Here is a 24474-nt window from a genome sequence, read left to right as displayed (position 1 = left end):
AAACTTAAAACATGTCTACTGAGGCAACAAGATTTTTTCAAGAAAGCCAGCAAAGAGAGTGAAGCGGCTGTCAAAGCTAGCTACGTGGTGAGTGAGATGATCGCTAAAGCAGGAAAGCCGTTCAAAGACGGCAAGTTCATCAAACAATGCATGTTACAGGCTGCAAGTATAGTCTGCCCGGAAAAAAAGGCTCAGTTTAGTAACATCAGCTTTTCAGCCAACACAGTGGCAGAGCGCATTTCTGATATGTCAGGTAACATTTATGATCAACTGCATGAGAAAGCTAAACATTTCCATTCTTACTCACTCGCTCCTGATGAGAGCACAGACGTCACTGACACGGCGCAGCTCACAATATATGTCCGTGGTGTTGATAACAATTTCGAAGTTACGGAGGAGTTGCTCACAGTGATTGCAATGTGTGGCCAGACCACCGGTCAGGAGATATTCCGCCAGCTGTGTGATTGAATTGAGGATGCCGGCTTACAATGGAAGTGTTTGGCTGGAATAACTACCGATGGAGCGCCATCAGTGACAGGGAGGAAAAACGGACTTGTAGCACTTGTTCGAAGAAAACTGGAAGAGGAGGGTGTGGAAGATGCCATTGCTCTGCACTGCATTATCCATCAGCAGGCCCTTTGCAGCAAAATCCTGAGGTTTGACAATGTGATGTCTGACGTCGTGAAATTCATCAACCATATCAGATCCAGGGCTTTAAAGCACCGGCAGTTCCGCGACTTTTTGGTCGAAATAGAGTCAGAATATGAGGACGTGCTCTACTTCACCGAGGTACGTTGGCTCAGCAGGGGGAAGGTCTTGAAGAGGTTTTTTGAGTTGAGGGCACAAGTGAAAGCCTACATGGAGAAGGATGGGATGACTGTTCCTGTGCTAAGTGATCCTAAATGGCTAATGGACTTAGCTTTTCTTGATGACATCACACAGGAGCTGAATTTACTGAACAAGAAGTTACAAGGCCAGGGCCAGCTTGTCAGTGTTGCATATGACAGTGTCAGAGCATTTTCCACAAAACTTGTGTTATGGAAAGCCCAGCTTTCCCAGACAAACCTCTGCCATTTCCCAGCATGCAAGGCACTCATGGATTCAGGCACAACATTCAGTGATGAGAAGTATGCTGATACTATCGGAAAGCTACAAGAAGAATTTGATTACAGATTTGCAGACTTCAAGACACACAGAGCCACTTTTCAAATTTTTACTGACCCCTTCTCCTTTGATGTGGAGGATGCCCCCCCTGTCCTGCAGATGGAGCTAATTGACCTGCAGTGTAATACTGAACTCAAAGCCAAGTTCAGAGAGGTGAGTGGAAAAACAGTGGAGCTTGAACAATTTTTGAGAAAACTGCCCCCCACCTTCCCTGAGCTTTCCAGGATGTTCAAGCGGACCATGTGCCTTTTTGGCAGCACCAATCTGTGTGAAAAGCTCTTCTCCACAATGAACTTCAATAAGTCAAAGTTCAGGTCCAGACTTAAAGATGAGCACCTTAAAGCTACACTGAGGGTCTCAGTTGCCTCCTCCCTCAAGCCAAATGTGGCTCAGCTGTGTGAGAGGAAGCGCTGCCAAGTCTCTGGTAGCAAGGAGTAGAAGGAAGTAATGAACCCTATGTTCTGAAGAACTGTTCGTGTTCTGCATGTTCTGACTTGTTAAGATTGAGAAGATTGGATCAGTTGATCTTTTTTTTGGAATACTTGAAGCCTTTTTTTGTGATGCAGCCTTTTTTTTGTGATGCGGCCCAGCCTCACCCAGACTCTACCTCCAGCGGCCCCTAGGTAAGTTGAGTTTAAGACCCCTGATCTAAATGATTCAAAATGGCTAAAAGAACCAATGGAGCTAAAATAACCTATATGGCTCGGTCAGCTAAAATGGCTCTATCGGAAAAACAGCTGGGAAAAGTACGTAAATCACTTAAAATGCTATAAAATGTAAAAAGAAAGACTCTATTTTGTTAAAAAGAGTCAAAATTAAGAAATGGTTAAAAAGAGTTAAACTGTGAAAACAGAGTCAAAATAGCCAAAAAGACTTGAATTGGCTAAAGAGCCAAAATGGCTTGAATCAAATTGGCAGAGTATGGCTGCAGACCGCATGTTGGGCATCACTCATTCTGACGAACCACTGTGGTTTAGCAAGACAAAATCTCTTTTAGCTGCAGTTTACTGGAGTACATAGAAAGGCGGCAGACTGATGTCTGACGGCTCTGCAGCTCCTACTAGTGGCCAAGAGGCGCATGATGGGGAAATAACACAATATTCATGGGTAAAATCGATATTTCTGGCGGGAAATATATCTGTTGGAGACATGATTTGCATAAAATCCAAAAACAATAAGAAAAACTGCATAATGACAACAAATAATTGATATGAGTAATTGAAACAGTTAACTTTTCCTTTCTTCATGTCGGTGTGGACTGTGGTCGTCCAGCAATAGTAATGATTTCTGCAGTGCTGAGTGGAAGTGCTCTATATTACAGCTGAGGCCATGGGAAATAGCTGCATACCTCGGGTAAACGGCAGATCCCTGACTCAGCTGTTAGCAGGAAACAATAGTGGCAGGATGTCCTGAACTATAGGAAGAGATACTGCATTACGCCTCAAACACAGAACTGAGCACACGCTGTCACCTGCAGCTCAGGTAATCTCCACCTGCATAGAGTTGGAATATGAATCTGAATAAACAGCCTGCTTTCATCAATATTCAAGTAAAATTAAAAATTGTCCTTTCATTTTGGGGGACGTTTACACAACAACGGTGCACTTATTCAAATAACACAACATTTCACCCGGGTCACTACACCACCTCCCAAGCCATCATCTGGGACCTTTTCATTCAAATTGAGGAAAACTAGAACTTTTTTTATAAGCAACCTAGAGAAATGTTGCTTGAATGTAGAGTATCCAAGAAAAACCCTTGTCCAAATGTAAGTTTTTGGCTGCACAATATTAGGAAAACATTCAATAATGTTGAGTGTTACGATGACGATATGACTTGTGTTAAATGAACAAATACTTAAGTTTATGGTTGTAATGGCCATTTACTGTTGGTGAGGGTTTTGGTGAGGGAATTGCATGGTTAGTCTCAGTAATGAATATGGGTAGGAACCTTGGTGGTGTCAGGCGAGGGCTTGAGGGAGAGGGGCACTCATGGTTTCTGAAGCGGCATGTCCACTATATCTGGCTATTTCCAGCATCCCATTCTATGTTATGTGAAACACACTGCAGTGCATGCTGGGTGCAGTGTGGCGCTTTTCAAGCTGCGTTGCATCTTCCCAGAGCTGCCCAAAGCTGCCCCTAGATGCACAAAGTTGATTCCAGCCCCCTTTATGAAAGACATATTTAGCAAATGTACAGTTTATTTTTCGCCTCAAATGTTTTCAGAAATACTTTTTGCTGAACTATTTCAGCAATAAAACACTAAGTTTGTTTCCGAGCAGCCATGTTGGTCTGGTTTTATCCTCAAGACTAGTTGTACCGCACATAACTCTGAGCCGTGCTCCATGGATAAAGAGCTTCGGGGCTCACACAGTAGCAAGGCTACATGCTAAACATGATTAAAGTTTGACTGATACATTTATTAGTGAGCCGGAGCATGTGCACGGCACACAGCAGTGCGTAAATAGACATCACACACTGACGGGCAAGCATACGGCTGTAGGACTCCATCGGATTGGCCACATATATTGACATGCAGATTACATGGAAAAGCACCATTTATTGCAGTGTAGTCAGTCTTTTGCAATATGTATATCATGCATGTTGATTACACCATGATGATAAGCTATATTGTGCACCCCTAGTTTGCAAGTTTACAACATGCATGGAAATAAGTGACATACGTAGCATACAGACCTCATCTTACAGAAATCTTGATGAAGATGTAACTTGTACTTCTTTGCTCCAATGCTACCTTGAACCAGTTGAGTCCATCACAGTGGACATTGGGCTAAAAAAAAGGATGAACCTCTCTACATGTGTCCAGTTCTATCATCTGAGTTATGTTTCACCATTACCAAAAAAAATAATGTGTCATTGTCATTCATGATGCTTTGAGTCAGAAAGCTGCTGTCACAGCATTATTTACATGTTTTCGTTTTCCAGCTAATCAGCTGAATGAGCTTCAGGAGAAACTAATGTTACGTTTCTGCATGTATTCGATGACTCCGGCATGTTTCAGCTGCTGTATCTGGGAAACTGGGAAATGAAGGAATGTCATCATGAATGTTTTGTAAATGTGAAAGCACGTTCCATCATGTTTGCTGAAGTTCATCTTGTGATTGTAATAAATGTTTGGTACCAGTAGTGTTGATCTTATGATCAAAAAGGAGGGGATTGTTATGGAATATCTTAAGGCCTCTGAGGTTTTCTGACTTATTAATACAGAGACATCCTTGCACAATGTTATCTGAGGAATGCACAGATGGGCCCTGGTCTCCTCTCACTCCTGTGTGCCCTCTGCCTGTATATTATGCTCTATTGTCAGTCTGGTGTCACTCTATCAGTGATTAGCGGACTCCGATGACTCCAGAGGAGCTGCTGTGATGTCTATCATACTGTTTATGAGGACTTCCAAGTGTTTCACTGATGCCGAAACCAGACCTTGCAGAAGTGGAGATTAGATGGGCAGTAGCTTAAGAAGGGGAGATTGAGGTACCAGAAGGAGTCTTGTCTTCGTCTGTGTCTCACTGATGTGTCTACATGTCCATAGAGAGTGGAGCTCCAGCTGCAGCTTTCAATAAACACCCTTTGCATCGAGTCACTGTCTGTTCTTCATTCATCCATCTGAAACTGCGCATCACCAGGGAAGCAACGAAAATATTCTTTACAATCACATCATTGCTCCTGTTTCAAGTTATATGACTTCAGCAAAGCTTCTCACAACTGAAAACCGATCGTTCTCTCATTATCACCCATGTTTCATCACTGAGTTTAGTTTCCTTTGAAAATTATCTCCCTGGACACAGAAAATGGATAATGAAATCTGATGTGGACAGTTGGAATTGCTGGATTTTTCTCAGTTTTCTTGCTTATTAAAGCTCTGAATGTATTCAATTGAACCAGTGAGTAATTTATAATTTTAGTAGTTGCCCTTGCAGCATCTAGGGCACAAATCCAAAGATGTATGATTGCATTAAAAGTTCAGATTTTAAGTTTTGAGAATATGAAGAAATTGCCATTGAAGACGGTTATTAGTCGGTTATTAGTCAGTGAAATCCTCACAGAACAGAAAGTAATTTTTCTAATGATGTATTTATGCTGGTTTCTCTATGTCTTTTTTCATAATTCTCCTCCACGTCTTATTCATTCTTATTTCATCTTCTGTCGGCTCCAACATGTGATAACAGTGACTTGCCGCCCCACTCGCAGCCTGTGTGAATCTTCATTAAGGTCTTCATGGAGGGACAGCACCTTTACAAATGGCGGTCATTACACTCACTGCTGTCTGTAACGGCTCTCTGCGGCGGTGTGCTCAGTGGAACAGTCTGAACACAGGCAGTATTTTGGCTGCTAAAGTCAGTTTAAGTAGCAGCAGCTCCATTTCAGTGTACATTTTTAGGCAGCGAGCCGTCCAGTCCAGACAGTCAATTTTCAAAAAAGATGGCCGAAAAAATTGTGCACAGCTTGCTCAAAGCCGTCTAAAATATGTACAGTAAACCGGTAAGAGCGGACACATTGCCATGTACAGAGAAGTTTTAACTGTTTACACACTAATGAGCGGACAGCTTCCCGCAGCACGGCGCTGCTGTGAAGTTTACTTCAGTCAAACATAAGGCCCGTGGGCCAAAACTGGCCGCAAAAATCTCCAGTCCAGCCCCAGAAACCAAGCAAGGTGGTTATACATTTACATTTCACTGTATTTTGCAGCAGAATGTTTCATTAAAATAGACTATATTGAGATTGTGGTAATTTTCAGTAGTAATTGTGTGATCTTGCAAAAATTAACACAAAGAAAACTTTCACGTGTAGCTTTAAGGGTTATTATAGCAATATTTAATATTGTCTGGTCCACTCAAGATGAAACTGGACTGTATGTGGCCCCTGAAGTAAAAGTTTAATGAGTGTTTATTTTGTATGTATCTTTATATGTCTTTATATATTCATGCATATAGATATCCCAAAAAATTGGTTTATAACTGTATAAACCGATTCAGTTAGGAGTAATAATGTGGTTAATAACACATGCAAATGATTTACTGAGTTACTGCTTATGTTTGAAATGAAAAGATGGGAAGCACCAATATGAAACATATTGGAGAGTTAAAGTGAAAAATAATAAATGATCCAATTAGCAGAGACTCCCTGCACTGTATTTGCGTGTTCTGGTAGAAATGTGCATATTTAGGACGGTTCCGCACATAAGCACATAAGTAAATCCACTCACACATCATTCTACTCATGCAAGCCTGCAAGAAAACAGTTTTTATAGTTAATGTTACAGTTGGTTTTATGAGTGAGGAACTGCATCTGTTGGGCCTCGACAACCATGCTCACCCCCCTCCGGACAAAGGAGGTGGGAGGGTGACCACGTTTCTTTGAGAATAAAGAAACGTGGTCACCATTGGAAGAATTCGCCTTTGGTCACGTGACCCCCACCCGGGGGCCCGCACACCCCTCCTTTGAAGCTGCATCCCTGCAGCTCACCACTAGAGGGATCCACCAACTTCCCCACACCCATGGTCTGGAAACCTGAGACCATCCCAAGGAGATTGGGTGAGAGGCAGCCTGAACACATCAATGACGCGCTAGTATAAAAGTCCAACCCGCGAAAATCCAACCATCTCCAAGACGGATTCGCGTCAAACAAGACGCAGAATTTCGCACGGAGAAACATGGAGCGAACACTTCCAACTCGTAGGGCGAGCTGGAAAAGCCGTGGAACATATTTTTTTGTTTGTTTCTCTTTTCTTTTTCTTCAACGGGACCCACACAGCTGCAAGCCAACTTCCTTCCCCTCCAGCCACGCAGCTCCCCGTGCCTGCCAACCTGAAGCTCGCTTCTGCACCCACGCAAGAAGCGCCAGGGCACTCACAGCCCGTTTTGTGGACCACCCCATGTTCCACGCCGCAAAACACAACTCAGGTCTTCCTTTCCCCGGGACATGAAAGACCTGCCCGCGGCCGCAAATCATAGGATTTTCTCCGGCCACGGAGGCACGTTATACCCATCTTCTGAACAAGTAAGAGGTTGTGCCTGGGCAGAATACGTAGAATAACGTGCTATTGAGATTGCTGTGTGTTTTATTTTGTGCTTGTGAGACGCTGGGACGCTGATCCCCTCCTCCATTTCCAAGCAGTTTGTGCCCGCGTGTAGATAGCCGTCTACGCAAATCACCGTACGCGCGCACGAACATCCAGGAGTTATCCCGCAGCTATCAGAAGCTGAGACAGCCTGGGCAGCGGACCCAGCTTCTCTGGATAACTACCGGGCTCAAGTATTAGCAAACCTCGCCAGAACTCTCTGTCTTTCTCTTCTCTCCTTCTCTTTCTCTCCCGCTTTCATTAACCCCTGTTCGCGCACGTGCACCCCGCGCGTCCGATACCGCTCGTCTGATTGAGATAAGCTCACACACACAGCCAATTTAGCAACCAAACTGCTGTCTGGTGCCGCCAAACTACCTCTGCCCGATCACCAGAGTTCTAACTGCATGTCCCGACATCCAATTAAAACTCCGGCGCTCAGAACCGGGCCATTGAAACTGCCCGTTCGTTTTCGGGAGTAGGTGAAAGTGCTTCGCGGCTGAGTTTTGGACTAACTGTAACCGAGCCAGCTCTTTTTAGTTGAGGCATGTGAAGAGGCTGTTGCAGTAGTCCAGGCGTGAAGACACAAATGCATGGATAATCATTTCGAGCTCTTCTCTGGACATCATGGTCCTGAGCTTGGCAATGTTACGCAACTGAAAGAAGCAGTTTTTTACCAGGTGTCTACAGTGATGATCCAGTGACATGGACTTGTCAAAGATCACCCCTAAATTCCTCAGCTTTGTTTTGGCTGAAAGGCTCAGTTCACCCAGGGACTGTTTGATAGTGGGGGTAGCACTATCTGGGGCGATAATAAGTGTCTCAGTTTTGGCAGAGTTTAGTTGTAGGCTATTTTCACTTAACCACTGCTTCACTTGAGTGAGACAGCTGATTAAGGAGCTCAGTTTGTGGACCTCTGAAGTTTTAAATGAACAGTACAACTGAAGATCATCCCCAAATAGGTGGTAGGACACGTCACTGAACTGTTGGATTATCTGACTGAGAGGAAGAACATACAACAAGAACAGGAGAGGCCCCAAAACAGAGCCTTTGGGCACACCGTACAGCAGATTGCCGGACTCTGACATTATATGGTTGACAGACACACTGAAAGTTCTACCACTCAGGTATGAGGAGAACCATTGAAGCACTGGAGCCGACATTCCAATCCGGTCACATAACCTGTTTAACAGGATCAGATGGTCGACTGTGTCGAAGGCTGAGGAGAGGTCTATTAGGACCAACACCGTGCATCTCCCAAGTCTGCAGACATCATGATGTCACTGGACACTTTCAGGAGAGCAGTCTCTGTAGAGTGGTGTTTACGAAACCCTGATTGAAACGTATCAAAGATGTTATGCGACTCCTAAAATGATTAGAGTTGCAGTGTAACCACTTTTTCCAGCAGTTTGCCCAAAAAGGGAAGTTTAGAAATGGGCCTAAAGTTACTGAGGTCGGATTGGTCCAGATTAGGTTTTTTAAGTTTCGGTTCCACAATAGTGTGTTTGAACAAATTAGGAAACACGCCTGAAAAGAGCGACAGATTAAAAATCTTGGTCACCCATGGTCCTATTGTGTCAAAGGTATTCACAAAGAGCTTAAATGGCAGAGTATCTTCAGAACTGGTGGAGGGTTTCATTTTAGCCACCAGTGCAGAGATGTCTTCAAGACACACAGGATTAAAAGAGGACCACGATTGGGAGGGAGGTTCAGTTGGAGATGGGCTGCATAAAGAAAGTGGTGGGATTTTATGCTTTATGTCCCGGAGCTTATTGATAAAAAGGTTAAAAAAGTTGCTGTCTTCCTTACAGAGCACAGGAATAGCCATAGTAGCAGGGGACACAATGGAGTTTATAGTGTCAAACAACACTTTAGGATTTCTTTTGTTGGATGCAATCAGTTGCGAGAAATACTTAGTTCTTGCCTCCTTGATTGTTTTGTTTAGTGAAGACACTAGATCCCTGAGATCAAAGGGCATGACAGATTTCGAGACACATTATTGCGTTTTAGCGGTGCCACCTGGTGGAGAATGGAACCACAATGTGAATTAAAACAGTGCATTAGGTGATTAACATCAGCACATTGGTTCAAAGCACAAGGATCAAACACAGCACAAAATGTCTCAGCTGCAGACTCTGTAATGATCCTCCTTCCTGCCCTTGTAGGAAGGAGGTACAGTGAGATCAAAAAACACACAGCTATGATCACTAAGGTGGACATCCTCTACTCTAACATTTTCAACATGTAGGCCAAGTGAAAACACCAGGTCCAGGGTGTGACCCTTGCTGTGGATGGGGCCTGGTACATGTTGTTTAAAGTTCAAAGATTCCGTCATCAATAAGAGTTCTACTGCTGGGCTGGACAAGTCACTCTCGATGTGCAGGTTAAAATCTCAGAGAATTAAAACTCTTTCAAGTTTTATTGTGGATGACAAAAAGTCATTAAAATCCTTTAAGAAAGCACCAGCAGGGCCAGGAGGACGGTAGATCAGACAGCAATAAAACATGTTTGAGGAGCCGACTTTGATCATTTGAAGTTCAAAAGAGGAGAAGCTGTCAATGTTCATCATTCTGCATGTGTAACTGTCCCGGTACACAGCAGCAAGACCACACCCCCGACGACAGGGGGGGCAAACCGAGAGCTGCACATCCTGCAGGCCGCAGCTCGTTCAAACTCTCATCTCTTTGCCACGTCTAAGTGAGAAACATAAAGTCCAGTTTTTCTCAGGTCAACAACTCGAGAGAAAGATTTATTTTTGATATGGAACGAGCATTCAGGAGTCTAATCCAACTCGAGGAAGATGACATCGTTGCGTTTGTGCCAGCTGAGCGCAGTGGGATTGGCCTTAACCAACTTCCGGGGTCACGTGATTCCCAGCTGTACTGGCATGGTGGCCTGTTCGTTGATGTGAACATGGAGCTCCTGGGTAATCCCAATGGTCTGGCGGCTCGGCTACAGGACTGCAGCTCTGGGCTGTCAGAGAGCAACGGAGGGGACATGTTTCCAAACACGTCCCGCTGAGAGGGACCGGACGCAGCCACCTGTAGCTTCTGTTCGGACGAGAGAAGCCACCAGCAGTCCACGTGGTGCGCTTGGTCTTCACCTGGACATCGGTCTTGCAGCCTCTTCTCCTCGCCCTCTTTTTAGGATTTCCTGGGAGACGTGCCAACAGCAGGTATTCTGGGGAGGTGGGCGCCCACACAAACGGTGGTGGAAATGCGTGTTTGTAGCTCCCCCAGTCCTTAAGCAGATGCTCCATTGAACAGAGAGTCACGGTCGTAGGTTCGGACAGCATGGGCACAATCACCGAGCATTAAGGCAGGCATGACCATATAACTCATGACAAAAAATACAAATAGCCTGCAGCATAGCAGCAGTCGAGCAGCAGCGCGCACACACACAGACACACACCCTTTCTATATAGTGTTTGCTGTTTAGTAGATTAGATCTCCTTGTTAGATGACGTTTGATACTTAAGTGTGTTGATTTATAAAATGATTTCAGAATTATTTATCAATAAATACACTTTGTTAATAAACGCCTGTTCACTGAATTGAACGATTCTTGGTGATTATTGTGTATTTATTGTTGACAATTCACTGGTTTGTAACAGTCTGTGCTTGGACCTCACACCTTCCCTTTTATTTAAGATTGTTATATTTTTACACAGAAATGTTAACTAACTTAAATAAACCTTTTACAACGAGACTGATATTTTGGTAAATTGATATTTCCAGTGTATCTGGTGGTGCCCCTGCACTTTTTATTATTAATAAATAAATAAATAGCAAATTTATGCAAATTAATAATTTTTCATTGATAAATAATGTTTGATAATTTATTAACTTTTAAGTAAGTACTCAATTACTTTAGGAGTTGTTAATGAGTAAATGACCGTTTACTTCCATTAAAAATTTCAATTTTTCATAAATTACTTCCAGTGATTTATCACTTTCAGTAATCTATTACTTACAGTAATTTAACGCTAATAACCAACCATAAATCCCAACACATTATATAACAATGACGATCCTGAGCAATATAAATAAATAGTGTGTGTGCATGCGTGCATGCATGTTTTATATATTAAAAGAAAAGTGTGATTCAAAGAACTTATTTCACAGAAATTCTGAGATTGAGGGTTTCAATTATTCCATATTTAGTGACGACATGGCAGAATGACGAAAAGAAAAGCAAGGGACCAACACCAAATACCCAGTCATAGCTTGATCCTGCCAGTAGCATATGCTTGTCTCAAAGATTAAGCCATGCAAGTCTAAGTACACACGGCCGGTACAGTGAAACTGCGAATGGGGAAAAAGAAAGAGCACTGTTATTAAGAACAAATCCAAAAGCATGAAACCATTACCATCATTACTATTTTAGACAGCAGATCGTAGCCATGTCTGTATGTATTAACTAGCTATCTTTTTGCTATCAAGGTTTAATTAACATAGCAGTCGCAGTACACAAGTGGATTAGTGAAAGCATGCTGAAGAAAGAAGGTTCAAGTAGTGTGGTTACAAATACATGGACTACAGTTGTTTCTTTAATATCGATCTTCCAAGCACCGGAGTCCCACAAGGTCATGCACTGAGCCCCTTTCTTCCTCTCAGTGTACACATGACTGCACATCAGCCCACAACAACAATGCATTTAAGAAATTTGATGACAAAGCCACAGTGACAGAGCAGATCACAGACAGAGGAGACAATAACCTAAACAACAAAAAGATGAAGAAACTCATTTGAGAGAACGAAATAACAGGCAATCAACACAAACTCATGAAGAAAGCACCGAGGGTTCTTTCGTAGAACACTCAGGAAACTGTCTCAGCGTCACCTGGTTTAGTGATATGGTATCAAGTATCTGTCACCACCCCCCAATTTTAAACCGCACCATAGACACACACATTGCATCCACCTCTTCAAAACACAAAGACACACCCTTACATACATCCAACACACATATAGGGCAGGGGAAGGGCGGGAGACGTGGCTCCCCGCAGCACCTCCCGCTGGGGTCCCGCCCCGGCCCGGGGTGAGTGCGGCTGGGATGCGGGGGGCGCGCTCCCTCGGGCATGGCGCTCGTGGGGGGGCTGGGGCGCGGTGCTCCTTCTCCATTTGCTGTTGGATTAGTGGAGGTTGGGACAACGCGGTGGCCGGGTGGGGGCCCGGCCGGCGGCCTGGGGGGGCGAGAGTCATCAATCCCCCACCGTCCCGTGTGTGTGTGTGTGTGTGTGTGTGTGTGTGTGTGTGTGTGTGTGTGTGTGTGTGTGTGTGTGCCCGTCTGCGTCTGCGTCTGCGTCTGCGTCAGGGGTGGGTGTCTGTGGGGAGTGGGTCAGGGGTTGGGTATTTCAATTAAAACCGGGGGGGAGAATCATGGGGCGGGTGGGATATGAGGCTCCTGGGGGTGTAGAGTTGACTGTCCTCCGACCGGGGCCTGCGCCGGCCTTCGCTTTCCTGGGTCTGGGGGCGGGGCTGGTCCGGGGCGCGGCGGCTGGGGCCGTCTCTGCCTTGCCGGGTTGGGGGGGGGCGGTGGGTGGGCCTGTTCCCGGGGGTGCGGCGGGACTCGCCGCCGGGGTTGGGGGGGCTCTCGACCCGCTCGGCCCGGGGGCCCTGCTCCGGCCTTTTCTCGGCTTGGCGGCTTGGGTCGGGGCCTGGGGCCCTGTGCCCTTTATCCTTCTCTTGTGGGCCCCTCTTGCCTGGGGGGGATTCCTCTCTGCATTCTCCGTCGGGTGCTTTTTGGGCGGGGAGGTGGCTCTCTGGGGTGGTTCGCTGGGGTCTCCCCGGGCCTGGGGGGCTTCCGTCTGCCGGGGTGGCGGTGTCCGGGCCCGATGGCCTCGGACCCCGGGGTCTCGCCACGGGTCCCCCCACAGCAGTTCCGGTCCCACCCAGTGGACAAACCACACACACACACACACACACACACACACACACACACACACACACACACACACACACACTTCCACTCCTCACGAAAGGTGCTTCTGAAGTTGCTTGTTCTCTATCATCATTTGCTCAAACTTTAAAAATCATGTTCCTTTTTTGTTGTCACCTCTTTGTTAATTCATGTTCCTGCTTCACGTTACTGTCTAGATAGAGCTGCTCAGGCTGGTTAATCTAAGAAATCATTTTACTGTCTAGATAGAGCAGCTCAGGCTGGTTTAATCCAAAAACAGTTGGAAAATATTTGGATCAGTGTGATAACTGCAAATAATATATGTAGCACAACAAGGATATTGTATGTTATCCCCCTACCCCCTCCCCCCTCCTCCCTCCTCCCTCAACCTTTTTCTCTCTTTTCTCTTCTCTCTCTCTTTGAGCGTTCCCCCCCGGTCGTGTACGGCAGCCATGCCATCTTCTGACGGAGAAGGCAACAGGAGGAGACTCCAAGTCTCTCCCTGTTGCAAGACCAAAATCTGTTCTGACTCCGAAGGCTCTCAATCACATCATATTGTTGGCCCAAGCTGCCGAACAGGACAAGGGCAAAAAGAAAATTTTATATTAAAGAAAAAAAAAAAAAAAAAAAAAAAGTATCTGTCACCACCCAGCACACAAACTGCTGCTGCAAATCAATAAGCCCTTTGAACCTCAACACTACAAAAAAGCTTTCACCCCAAACACACTGACCAGACTGAACTCTGCAGGGTTCCAGTCATTTTTAAATGGACATGTGCAATAACCACCACTGTGCAATAACTATTTGCCATGCGATATTCTGATGACTGTGCAGTGACTGCTCATCTATAATTCCTATGCATATCTGAACACTGAACATGGGAAGACTGGTGTTGGGATTTATGGTTGGTTATTAGCATTAAATTACTGTAAGTAATAGATTACTGAAAGTAATAAATCACTGGAAGTAATTTATGAAAAATTGAAATTATTAATGGAAGTAAATGGTCATTTACTCATTAACAACTCCTAAAGTAATTGAGAAAAAATGAATAAATTATCAAAAATTATTTATTAATAAAAAATTATTAATTTGCATAAATTTGTTATTTATGTATTAATAATAAATCGGGGCACCACCAGATAAACTGGAAATAGCTAATACCAAAATATCAGTCTCGTTTCTAAAAAGTTTAAGTTAGTTAATATTTTTGCATAAAATATAACAACCTTAAATAAATTGGAAGGTGTGAGATCCGAGCACAGACTGTTACAAACCAGTGAATTGTCAACAATAAATACACAATAATCACCAAGAAGCGTACAATTCAGCTAACAGGCGTTTATTCATAAAAATGTATTAATTCATAAATAATTCGGAAATCATCTCATAAATCAACACTTTCAAATAGCAAACGACATCTAACACGGAGATCTAATCTATTAAACAGCAAACACTATGTACAAAGAGTGTGTGTGTGTGTGTGTGTGTGTGTGTGTGTGTGTGTGTGTGTGTGTGTGTGTGTGTGTGTGTGTGTGTGTGTGTGTGTGTGTGTGTGTGTGTGTGTGTGTGTGCATGGTCTGGAGTGACGAGGGGGTGTAATGACCTCGACCGTCCACCAGGTGGAGGCAGACGTCCTCGGGTCAATGTGAGGGGGTGTAATGACCTCGAACGTCCACCAGGTGGAGGCAGACGTCGGCGGATCAATGCGGTGACTGTGGCGACCACTAGATGCGTTTGACTCGCTCTTTCTGGGGACGCAGCGGTTGCTTAGCAGCCAGATAAACAAGACGTCTGTCGAGCGCGCCTGCGCGAGTGCGGTCTCGGAGCGAGTTAGTCTACTGAGGGCGTAACGAACGGGCGGTTCCGTCGGCCCGGTTCTGAGTCCTAAGTGGAGAAAGGGGGAGAATGAGAGAGGACGAAGACAAGAGAAAGACTTCTGAGAGGCTCTGTTCTGAACCCTGGTTCCTCCACACAGAGCTCCCAGTGGGCCTGGAGCTCACTTGGACCTCTGGTTCTGAGGTGGAAAACCAGAGTCCTGGACTTGGTTGGTGCGTGTGAATGCGCGTACACAAACATATGCTGCGGCCTTCTGAGCGGCACATTGAAACACGTTGCATTTTCAACAGAACATCATTCTAACTATTCTCTGCCCAGACAAAAGCTCTCTCACCATAGTTCTTTGGTGCTGGTTCTGTGTGGCTTTGGTAACTGGTTGTTACCGGGTATGAATTCAGCGTCCTGAATTCAGAGGCCTGGCTTCAGCTGCAGCAGTGGACAGCAAGGCAGTTGAAGGAGGAGAGGAGAAGAGGAGACGCTGGCTCTGGTCTCCAGAATCCCCCAAAAAGGCAAAAATAGAGGAAACAGAAGATGTAGTCCGAACTGGATCCTGCTCATCCAGCGGGCTGGTGTTGGTGTTTCTTCTGTTCTTTTGCTCTCTTTACCATCCTGAGGCAAGCAGAGACTTGTGTCTCCCTCGATGGTCAGTTGAGAAGCAGAGAGGGTTGGTAGAAAGTTGGTCTCACCAACTTTGGTTTTGGACCCCTGTGGTGTTCGGGTCGGATTCGAGCATCCTCATTGGCCACTTCTGGGGTCTGGCTCGCTCCCCTGCTGTTTTATGGCCTGTTTATTGTTGCTGGTGATTTTCTTTCGGGGGAGCAAGCCTCTGGAGGAGTTCATGGAATCTTAAGCCCCAACACTGGGTAAAGTATATGCATTTACAAAATGTTAACACTTTTTCAAACTAGCATTGTATCAGGGTCTGAATCTCGTTGTACATGCAATGACAATAAAGGAATATTAACCTTTATTGTTGCTTTAGGTTAGCATACACATAATAAATAGCAGGGAAATATAGTGTTGTAGTCAAGACCAAGTAGCCCGAGACCGAGTCAGGACTCAAACCAGAGCTTCTTAAGATCAAGACAACACCAAGATACCAAGGGGTCCACACAGAGTCATGACCAAGACCAGAGCACCACAAGGCCTTGAAAATGGACTCTCAGGTACTACACCACTTAGGAAATACTGTAGCTGAAAGGCCAGGGTCCAGGTAATTAAAGTCGAAGATCTCTGTCATACAAGCTGGATTTTAATTTTGTATTAATGGAAATGTAAGACTGTATGTTGTGGTTTTGTTCAGAAGCAGCAAACTGGAAAGAGTTTAACATCACAGGCTGCCAAGGAAATTAAAGAGTAAAACAGTTTCCTGGATTCAAAGTTCATAACAGAAAATGTGGCTAAATTAAGCAGCTGCTCTATGGAGATATTAAAAATAATGTATAGCAAGAAGTGAGAAAAGATATTTGACCAGACTTTTAAAACCATGAAAACTGAGGTTTGAAAATACGTTTTATGATTGATAGTAAAATGTATTTCCTGCTGACTCACTTATTGATTACAAACAAGTGAAAGACAAACATTTTATGATCTTAAAGTGCAAATATAGGTAGAAAGATGTAGATAGCTGTGAGTTAGTGTATGTTACGTTCAACATCGTACAGTAATGTGCCATGCAGACTTTCTATACATTTCCCATGAATAAACACAGAAAGAAGAAGTTCGCTAAAATACTTGAAATACTTTCAACTAATAAGTTGTTGATCAAATATGTATAAATAGGTTAACAATTTAGCAAATTTAACATGATCCAAATGTTCAGGAGAAATAGTTTTGAGAAAAACTAATTTGGAGTATTTGCCCAACACTAAATTGATACCTTCTGTCCACAGTATTCGGAAACTGTACGTAATAGCTAGTAAACAGACAGAAACACTTCAAAAGTAATAAATCTGTAGAAAAAACTAGAAGTTACCATGTGCCTACCGTTGTACAGACTCTGGTGGTGAGAATCCATGTCGTCCCCTATTGCCCTCCGTTGGCTGCCGTCCCTTCCCGGGGAGCCCTCGCCGTACATCCCCTTGCCGTGCTCGGCCCCGGAACCGTGCTGGTAGTGATGGTGGTGCCGTATAGACTCTGGGCTGCCCACAATGACCCGGCCCTTCCTCAAGTGTTCGGGGGTAACCATGGCCACGTGTTTGGGATCCAGAGCCCCACAGCAAGCCCCCGTGGCATTTACCTTTCGGTGCCTCTGGCTCAGCTCTGGGCTGGACTTGGCCGAGCCCCTCCCATTGCCCGGGCCCAGCTGCCCAGACATGAGCAGCTGTTTGTGGGCCAGCAGGTCCGAGCTGCAGAGTTTAGGGTGTGAGCTGCAGGGAGGCCTGGTGGGGGACCTGCTGTGTTTTTCCTGGCTGTGTCCCCTAAGACCGCGGGGGTCCAGGTTGGTGAGCGAACCCCCCCGGGGGCGGCAGGACTGAGGGAAGGTGTGATACTCCGGGGTGGAGCTGTGCCTCCTGCCTGAAGATTCACATACGTCCCCCGGCTTCTCCGAGGAGACGCTCCTGGATGTGGACCCGGCGCCAGAGCTCAGAGGGGGTGGGGTGTGGTGGGGGTTGTCGGGGCTGTCCGTGCTCCCTGCGCTAGAGGTGCTGCTCCCATCCCCCACGTCCCGCAGGAGGCCCGGCCCAGGCACACCTCCCCCCATCTGGGACAGGCTGCTCTGGCTGTCTATGGAGCTCCTGCGGCCTGGGCCCACATGCCCAGCCACACCTCCACCCCCACCTCCTCCACTCAGAGCCGCCGCCCGCTCTTCCTCCAGCATCACACACACCTCCTTCAGCTCCAGGTTCTCCCGGATGATGTCGGCCTGCCACTGCTCCAGCTCCTTCAGCTTCTGCAGGTAGATGGCAACCTCCTTCCTCATCAGGCCGGCGCTGTAGCGGCCCAGACGTTGCCATTCCCGAGACACACGCTTCCCCTTTTGACGGTCATCATCCAGGAAGCAGCACAAGTCCCGCAGTTCCTGGTTGTCCTCCTGGAGCTTCTGGTTCACATCCTGGTTCACACACACACACACACACACACACACACACACACACACACACACACACACACACACACACACACACACACACACACACACACACACACACACACACACACACACACACACACACACAGAGAAGCAGCACATCAGTCCACTTATTCTTCATGTAAGAAGAAATCCTCTCCACAACAGCGGCCTGAAGAACTGGCATCCACCTCTCTGCTGTTCTCTTGGACTTCCATGTTTCCTTCTCCTGAGGTTCTGTAGTGAGGTTCTGCAGTGAGGTTCTGCAGTGAAGTTCTGCAGTGAGGTACTGTAGCAACGTTCTGTATTGAGGTACTGTAGTGAAGTTCTGTAGAGAGGTTCTGCAGTGAGGTTCTGTAGTGAGGTTCTGCGGTGAGGTACTGTAGTGAGGTTCTGCAGTGAGGTACTGTAGTAAGGTTCTCCAGTGAGGTACTGTAGTGACATTCCGTAGTGAGGTACTATAATGAGGTTCTGCAGTGAGGTTCTGTAGTGAGGTACTGTAGTGAGGTTCTGCAGTGAGGTACGGGAGTGAGGTTCTGCAGTGAGGTACTGGAGTGAGGTTCTGTCGTGAGGTTCTGCTGTGAGGTTCTGGAGTGAGGTACTGTAGTGAGGTACTATAGTGAGGTTCTGTAGTGAGGTTCTCCAGAAGGCTAATTGCAGTCGCACACTCCTCATGAAGCTCATCCATAGAGATGTTCATTCTACCAATAGAGATTAGAAGTTGACCTGAGTTATAACTAGCACATTGGTCATTTACAGTGGTGAATAAAATAAAAAACAATCATATTGGTTATATTTATAATTTTGTATAGTATTTTGGCTACCTGTATAGTTTACTTTATTATTTACTTATCTATCCATGTATTAAGTATATGAACTGTTTGAATTTGTAAAATGGTGTATAAAAGAATGTATATTTGTGTGTATACTGTAAAGTAAGTTTATGATTATGGATTTATTTGTATATGTTATCATCAATTGTAATTATTATTTGTATATATTTTCTATCAATTGTATTCATTAGTTTCAAACGATCAATAATATTGAACATGGTTACCTTGGCAGTTGTTTCATTCTTAGCTGCCAACAAGGCAAAGCTGCTCAATGATCTTCTCCATGTCATTGAAAGAGATCTTCCCAGATGCAGAGAGCAGGGCGGCTCAAAAAGTGCGCCGGCACAGTCCAGTGCTCTTTATAAATGTTATCTCGCACTTTTTCCTCCCAGATGTTGACTTCTTCTCATTCCTCCCTGTATTTCTACTGCCCTTTTTATGTTTTTTCGCAGGAGCATTGCTGGTCGAAGGTGTACTATCCGAGTCTGTCACCATGCTGCTTTGTGTGTTTCAATAAAAGAGAGGGTTTCTTGATTTCTATCTCTCTCTCTAGTGTGTGTGTGTGTGTGTGTGTGTGTGTGTGTGTGTGTGTGTGTGTGTGTGTGTGTGTGTGTGTGTGTGAGGAGCCAAGGGCGATGCAGAAAGCCGCCCAGAGGAGGCAGGGTTTTGTAGCGATCCGACCAATTACTAATTAACATTAATTACAAAATTAAACCAATCAGCATCATTTCATGTCCAAGACTTGGATCGCTTTTTAAATGGCCCATCGCCAGACCTCCTCAGTGATTGGCTTAAATTCAGTTCTGGTTTGTTCTCACGTGTTTCTATGAGACGTTGAGATGAAGACAACAAGCGGTTAGTCTCTGATTATTACTCTGTTACATCTCTTCTAATTTACTGGTTTGAAAGTCGAAATGTGGCTGAAAAGCTCCAGGTCAGGTTCAGCTTTCTCCACTCTAGTTATTTTTAAATGCACACAAACAGAAATGCATTCAGAATTTTGCAAATGTGTCCAGGTTTTTTAATGTTTCGAAATGTTTCGAAATGCTCATATTTATTAAAGACTGAAAATCTAAGAGCTTAAAAAAAAATCACAGTTTATTTTGCAATTCATTTTTGGAGGTTTCTTTCAAAGTATTCTAAAATGCTTTGAAAGATGATTGATGATTGATGTGTTGTTTGAAAATATACCTGATATACCGTTTGTTTTCCTTAAACTCAGACTGTCATTTCCAGTAAACCAGCACCAAAACACATTCATTGTCAAAAGGGACTAATGAAGCATCTGCTTGTATTTGTTTACAAGTATGTTAATAAAAGAGTCATCTTAATAAGTGCTCTTTATTCAATCGCTGTTTTTTGTACAATAATTTTCATCACTGGGACCTCTCTCAATCTAGAAAAGGCAAGATTGTTGTAATGTAGTTTATAAACGCACTGTATTGGCTAAAATGGCCCCGGATAAGCGGAAGAAAATGAATGAATGAATAATAATAAAGAGCCCCACCTCAGAAATTTCCCACCAGCCACCACTGATTTTAACCTGTATATTTTTTTTCACCTGAGCTTAACTTAAATCAAAATCATATTGTCTTCAGCTTCTAACCCTAACCCTAACCCGAACCCGAACCCAGCGGTGCCAAACATACAGCCTGCCGGCCAAAACCCAGTCGAGCTATAGTGACACAGGTAATCTCAATTGGACACAATTTGAAGAGAGAACTGTTGGATTCAGTTTGAAACATTTGATTGAACATTTGTATTTTTTTAGTAGGAATAACCTCGAATGATCTTTCCTGTGATTTACTTAGCGTGAGCAGCGAATTCTCAGTTTTAGCAGCGGATAGCGCCTCATTGTTCTATTGAAGAGCCATTCAAGGACAGCTCAGGAAATCACTCATCTGTAGATTAATGAAGCTCAGAGCTCAATTCTGTGGGAATAGAAACAGTAAACTGACACGAAATCATGTATAAACCTAATATATATTCATACATATCAACTTCAAACACTGGACTCTTATTTCTTTATGCTGAGATTTCATTTGTGCAATATTTCTTTTCAAATCTAAATAATTTATAACATGCACTTGACTGAAAAGTATTAAGTTTAATCATTTAAAAAAATAAGTATTATGTGAACACATTGACACAATATAAATAATTTATCTTTGAAAGTGATGAGTTCCAATTTTATCCAACCTAAAGATTTTAAAGCTATTCTTTTGATTATGATATACAGGTACATCTCAGAAAATTTGAATATCATGAAAATGTTCAATATTTTTTGTCACTCATTTCAGAAAGTCAGACCCATATATGATATAGGCTCATGACACATAGAGTGAAGTATTGCAAGCCTTTATTTCTTGAAATGTTGATGATTATGGCTTACAGATAGTGAAAACCCAAAGTTCAGTGTCTCAGAAAATTTGAATATTGTGGAAAAGTTCAGTTTTGGAAAGCCTAATCAGCTAATTAACTTAAAACACCTGCAAAGGTTTCCTGAGCCTTTAAATGGTCTCTCAGTCTGGGTCAGTAGGCTACACAATCATGGGGAAGACTGCTGACTTTACAGATGTCCAGAAGACACCCTTCACAAGGAGGGTAAGCCACAAAATGCCATTGCTAAAGAAACTGGTTGTTCACAGAGCGCTGTATCCAAGCATGTTCATAGAAAGTTGAGTGGATGGAAAAAGTGTGGTTGGAAAAGGTGCACCAGCAAAAGGGATGACCGCAGCCCTGAGAGGATTGTGAAGCAAAATGCATTCAAGAATTTGGGGGAGCTTCACAAGGAGTGGGCTGAGGCTGGAGTCAGCGCATCAAGAGCCACTACATTCAGACGAATCCTAGACATGGGATACAAATGTCGCATTCCTCGTGTCAAGACACTCCTGAACAAGAGACAACGTCAGAAGCGTCTTACCTGGGCTGTGGAGAAAGAGAACTGGACTGTTGCTCAGTGGTTTAAAGTCCTTTTTTCAGATGAAAGTAAATTTTGGAAATCATTTGGGAATCAAGGTCCCAGAGTCTGGAGGAAGAGAGGAGAGGCTCAGAATCCACGTTGCTTGAAGTCCAGTGTGAAGTTTCCTCAGTCTGTGATGATTTGGTTTGCCATGTCACCTGCTGGTGTCGGTCCACTGTGTTTTCTGAACTCCACAGTCAACGCAGCCATCTTCCAGGAAACTTTAGAGCACTTCATGCTTTCTTCTGCTGACAAACTTGATGGAGCTGCTGATTTCATTTTCCAGCAGGACTTGGCCCCTGCCCACACTGCCAAAGGTACCAAAAGCTGGTTCAATGACCATGGTGTTACTGTGCTTGATTGGCCACAAACCGGCCTGACCTGAACCCCAGAGAGAATCTATGGGCTATTGTCAAGAGGAAGGTGAGAGACACCAGACCAACAATGCATATGATGTGAAGGCTGCTATCAAAGCAACCTGGGCTTCCATTACGCCTGAGGTTGATCGCCTCCATGCCACACCGTATTGACGCAGTAATTCATGCAAAAGGAGCCCAACCAAGTATTGAGTGCATAGAAATGAACATACTTTTCAGAAGCCTTACATTTTTGTTTAAAATATCCTTTGTTTCTTGAGCTTGTGTAATATTCTAATTTATGAGACACTGAATTTGGGGTTTTCATTATCTTTAAGCCATAATCATCAAAATTCCCAGAAATAAAGGCTTGAAATATTTCACTCTGTCATGAGTGACAAGAAATATTGAACATTTTTATGATATTCAAATTTTATGAGATGTACCTGTCGACTATAAAACTGCACAAAAAGAACTAACAAAAAAAATCAAAACTCAGTTCTAGTTTTTTTGTCTGACAATGACAATAAAAAGCCACTTTATTTTTATTTAACAGACTTTGAACAGTGCTTCACTAAATAATAAGTTCTTATGAAGTTCATATGCAACTTTGTTTCCTAGTTTGCTATTGGAAGGTGTTTCCACAATGACCTTAAATTACACCTTGTATATGAGTGGGAAACCAACTTCAACAAAACACCTACATTTATGAGGGTTTTGCATTTGTTTTTTAAGCTTTTGAAATATTCAAAAATGTGTGCTGTAATAGAACAATGAATCAATTGAAAGATGAGCATTGTATCTATTAATATCCACTTTATGGCCATTATTCCATGACAAATTATTCTGATTCTGGAACAAATGTTTATTCTAAGTGCCATAACTTCATCAAATTGAGGATTTTGAGAAGATTTGGGGGTTTTTTTTATCAATTTTCTGCAGTTTGTGAATGGCTGTGAATGAGTTTTCCTCATGACATGTTTCAACCTAACTTAAAATATGATACTACAAGTTTTCAAATTCAAGGAGTTTAACAAATGGTGTGCAACAGATTTAAATACTTTAAAATCTTTTGTGTGTTGATGATTTTGAACACACAGTAGTGAGATCTCAGAGGGATTGTTAGGTCCTGTATAAATGTAATCCAGTCTAAACTATCTGTGTGTGTGTGTGTGTGTGTGTGTGTGTGTGTGTGTGTGTGTGTGTGTGTGTGTGTGTGTGTGTGTGTGTGTGTGTGTGTGTGTGTGTGTGTGTGTGTGTGTGTGTGTGTGTGTGTGGCTGGAGGAGAGGGTCCTGGTACTACCTGTCCCCACCCATCGCTCTCACCTTCAGGCTCCGGATCTCGTTGAGGTGCTGCTGAAGCCTGCGGTTCACCTCCCGCATCAGATTGCCGTGCTCCACGATGACGCCCCTCTTCTCCGCCTCTGCCCTCCGCAGCCGCCGCACCAGCTCCTCTCTGCCCCACCTCAGAAGCTCCTCGTCGCGGATCTTGGAGATGTCCTCCGCCGGTCCCGGACCCTCCTCTAGCTGCTGATGCTGTTGCTGGTGCTGCACGCCTTTCTCCATCCTCTCCAACTATAAAGCCCGGTAAAGTCCAGTGTTTGGTGAATTCCCAGAGAACAAATCCCACCCTTGAAAAAGACGCACAACTCTAATCCGAGCGTGCCCTGCGCGCACCCTGCCTGTGCCCGCGGATTTCCATGGCTCTCTCTCTGGGGTTGAGCCTCTCTCCCACGCCCAAGCCGCGCCGCTGCGTCCCGGAGGTTAGAGCATCCGCCCGCATGCTGCTGCTGCTACTGCGTCTCCGGAGGAGCTGGCGTGCAGGGGCGCGCTCCATCCAGGTGCATGCTCTACACAATGACGCGGCTTCGTGCGCACTAAGAGGAGGAGGATGAAGAAGGGAGGAGGAGAGGAGGTGGATCACTGCAAGGAGTGGCTGCAGGTGCATCAAGAGCCGGGAGGAGAAGGTGCGTAAGCTCGAAGCTCGGAGCGCTCCTCCTCCTTCACTGCCCCCTACTTCTCCTCCTCTTGGTGTCGAGGCGCCACCTGGCGCAGCTCGGAGGGAGCGCGCGCGCAAACACACGCGCGATATACTTGATTCAGAACTTTTGGGTTTTACATTTTTCTTAATTTAAATGAAGCTCAAAGTGCTTCTGGGTGAATATAACGTTTCTTTCAAAAGAGAATTGATTTAGAAAGTGACAATACAAGATGTATAAAATGGAAACAGTATACAATATAAGTTACAATATAAAGCAATAAATGTT

The 24474-nt window shown here is 44.4% G+C and overlaps 1 protein-coding gene across 1 annotated transcript in view; it reads right to left on the bottom strand.

The window, feature by feature from the left end:
- Nucleotides 1-24170, bottom strand: part of LOC308121088 (uncharacterized protein) — a 65907-nt gene extending 41737 nt beyond the window's left edge. The window contains exons 1-2 of the mRNA XM_080482156.1: nt 23534-24170; nt 16973-18041 (exon numbers count right to left, since the gene is read on the bottom strand). Coding sequence (XP_080338282.1) covers nt 16973-18041; nt 23534-23773 — 1309 coding nt within the window. The 5' untranslated portion in view covers nt 23774-24170. The remainder of the gene's footprint in view (nt 1-16972; nt 18042-23533) is intronic.
- Between the last annotated feature and the right edge of the window lie 304 nt (nt 24171-24474).

Source organism: Lipophrys pholis (assembly GCF_963383615.2).
Source record: "Lipophrys pholis genome assembly, chromosome: 15".
NCBI classification, from domain to species: Eukaryota; Metazoa; Chordata; class Actinopteri; order Blenniiformes; family Blenniidae; genus Lipophrys; species Lipophrys pholis.
This window is presented reverse-complemented; position numbering and strand designations above follow the sequence as displayed.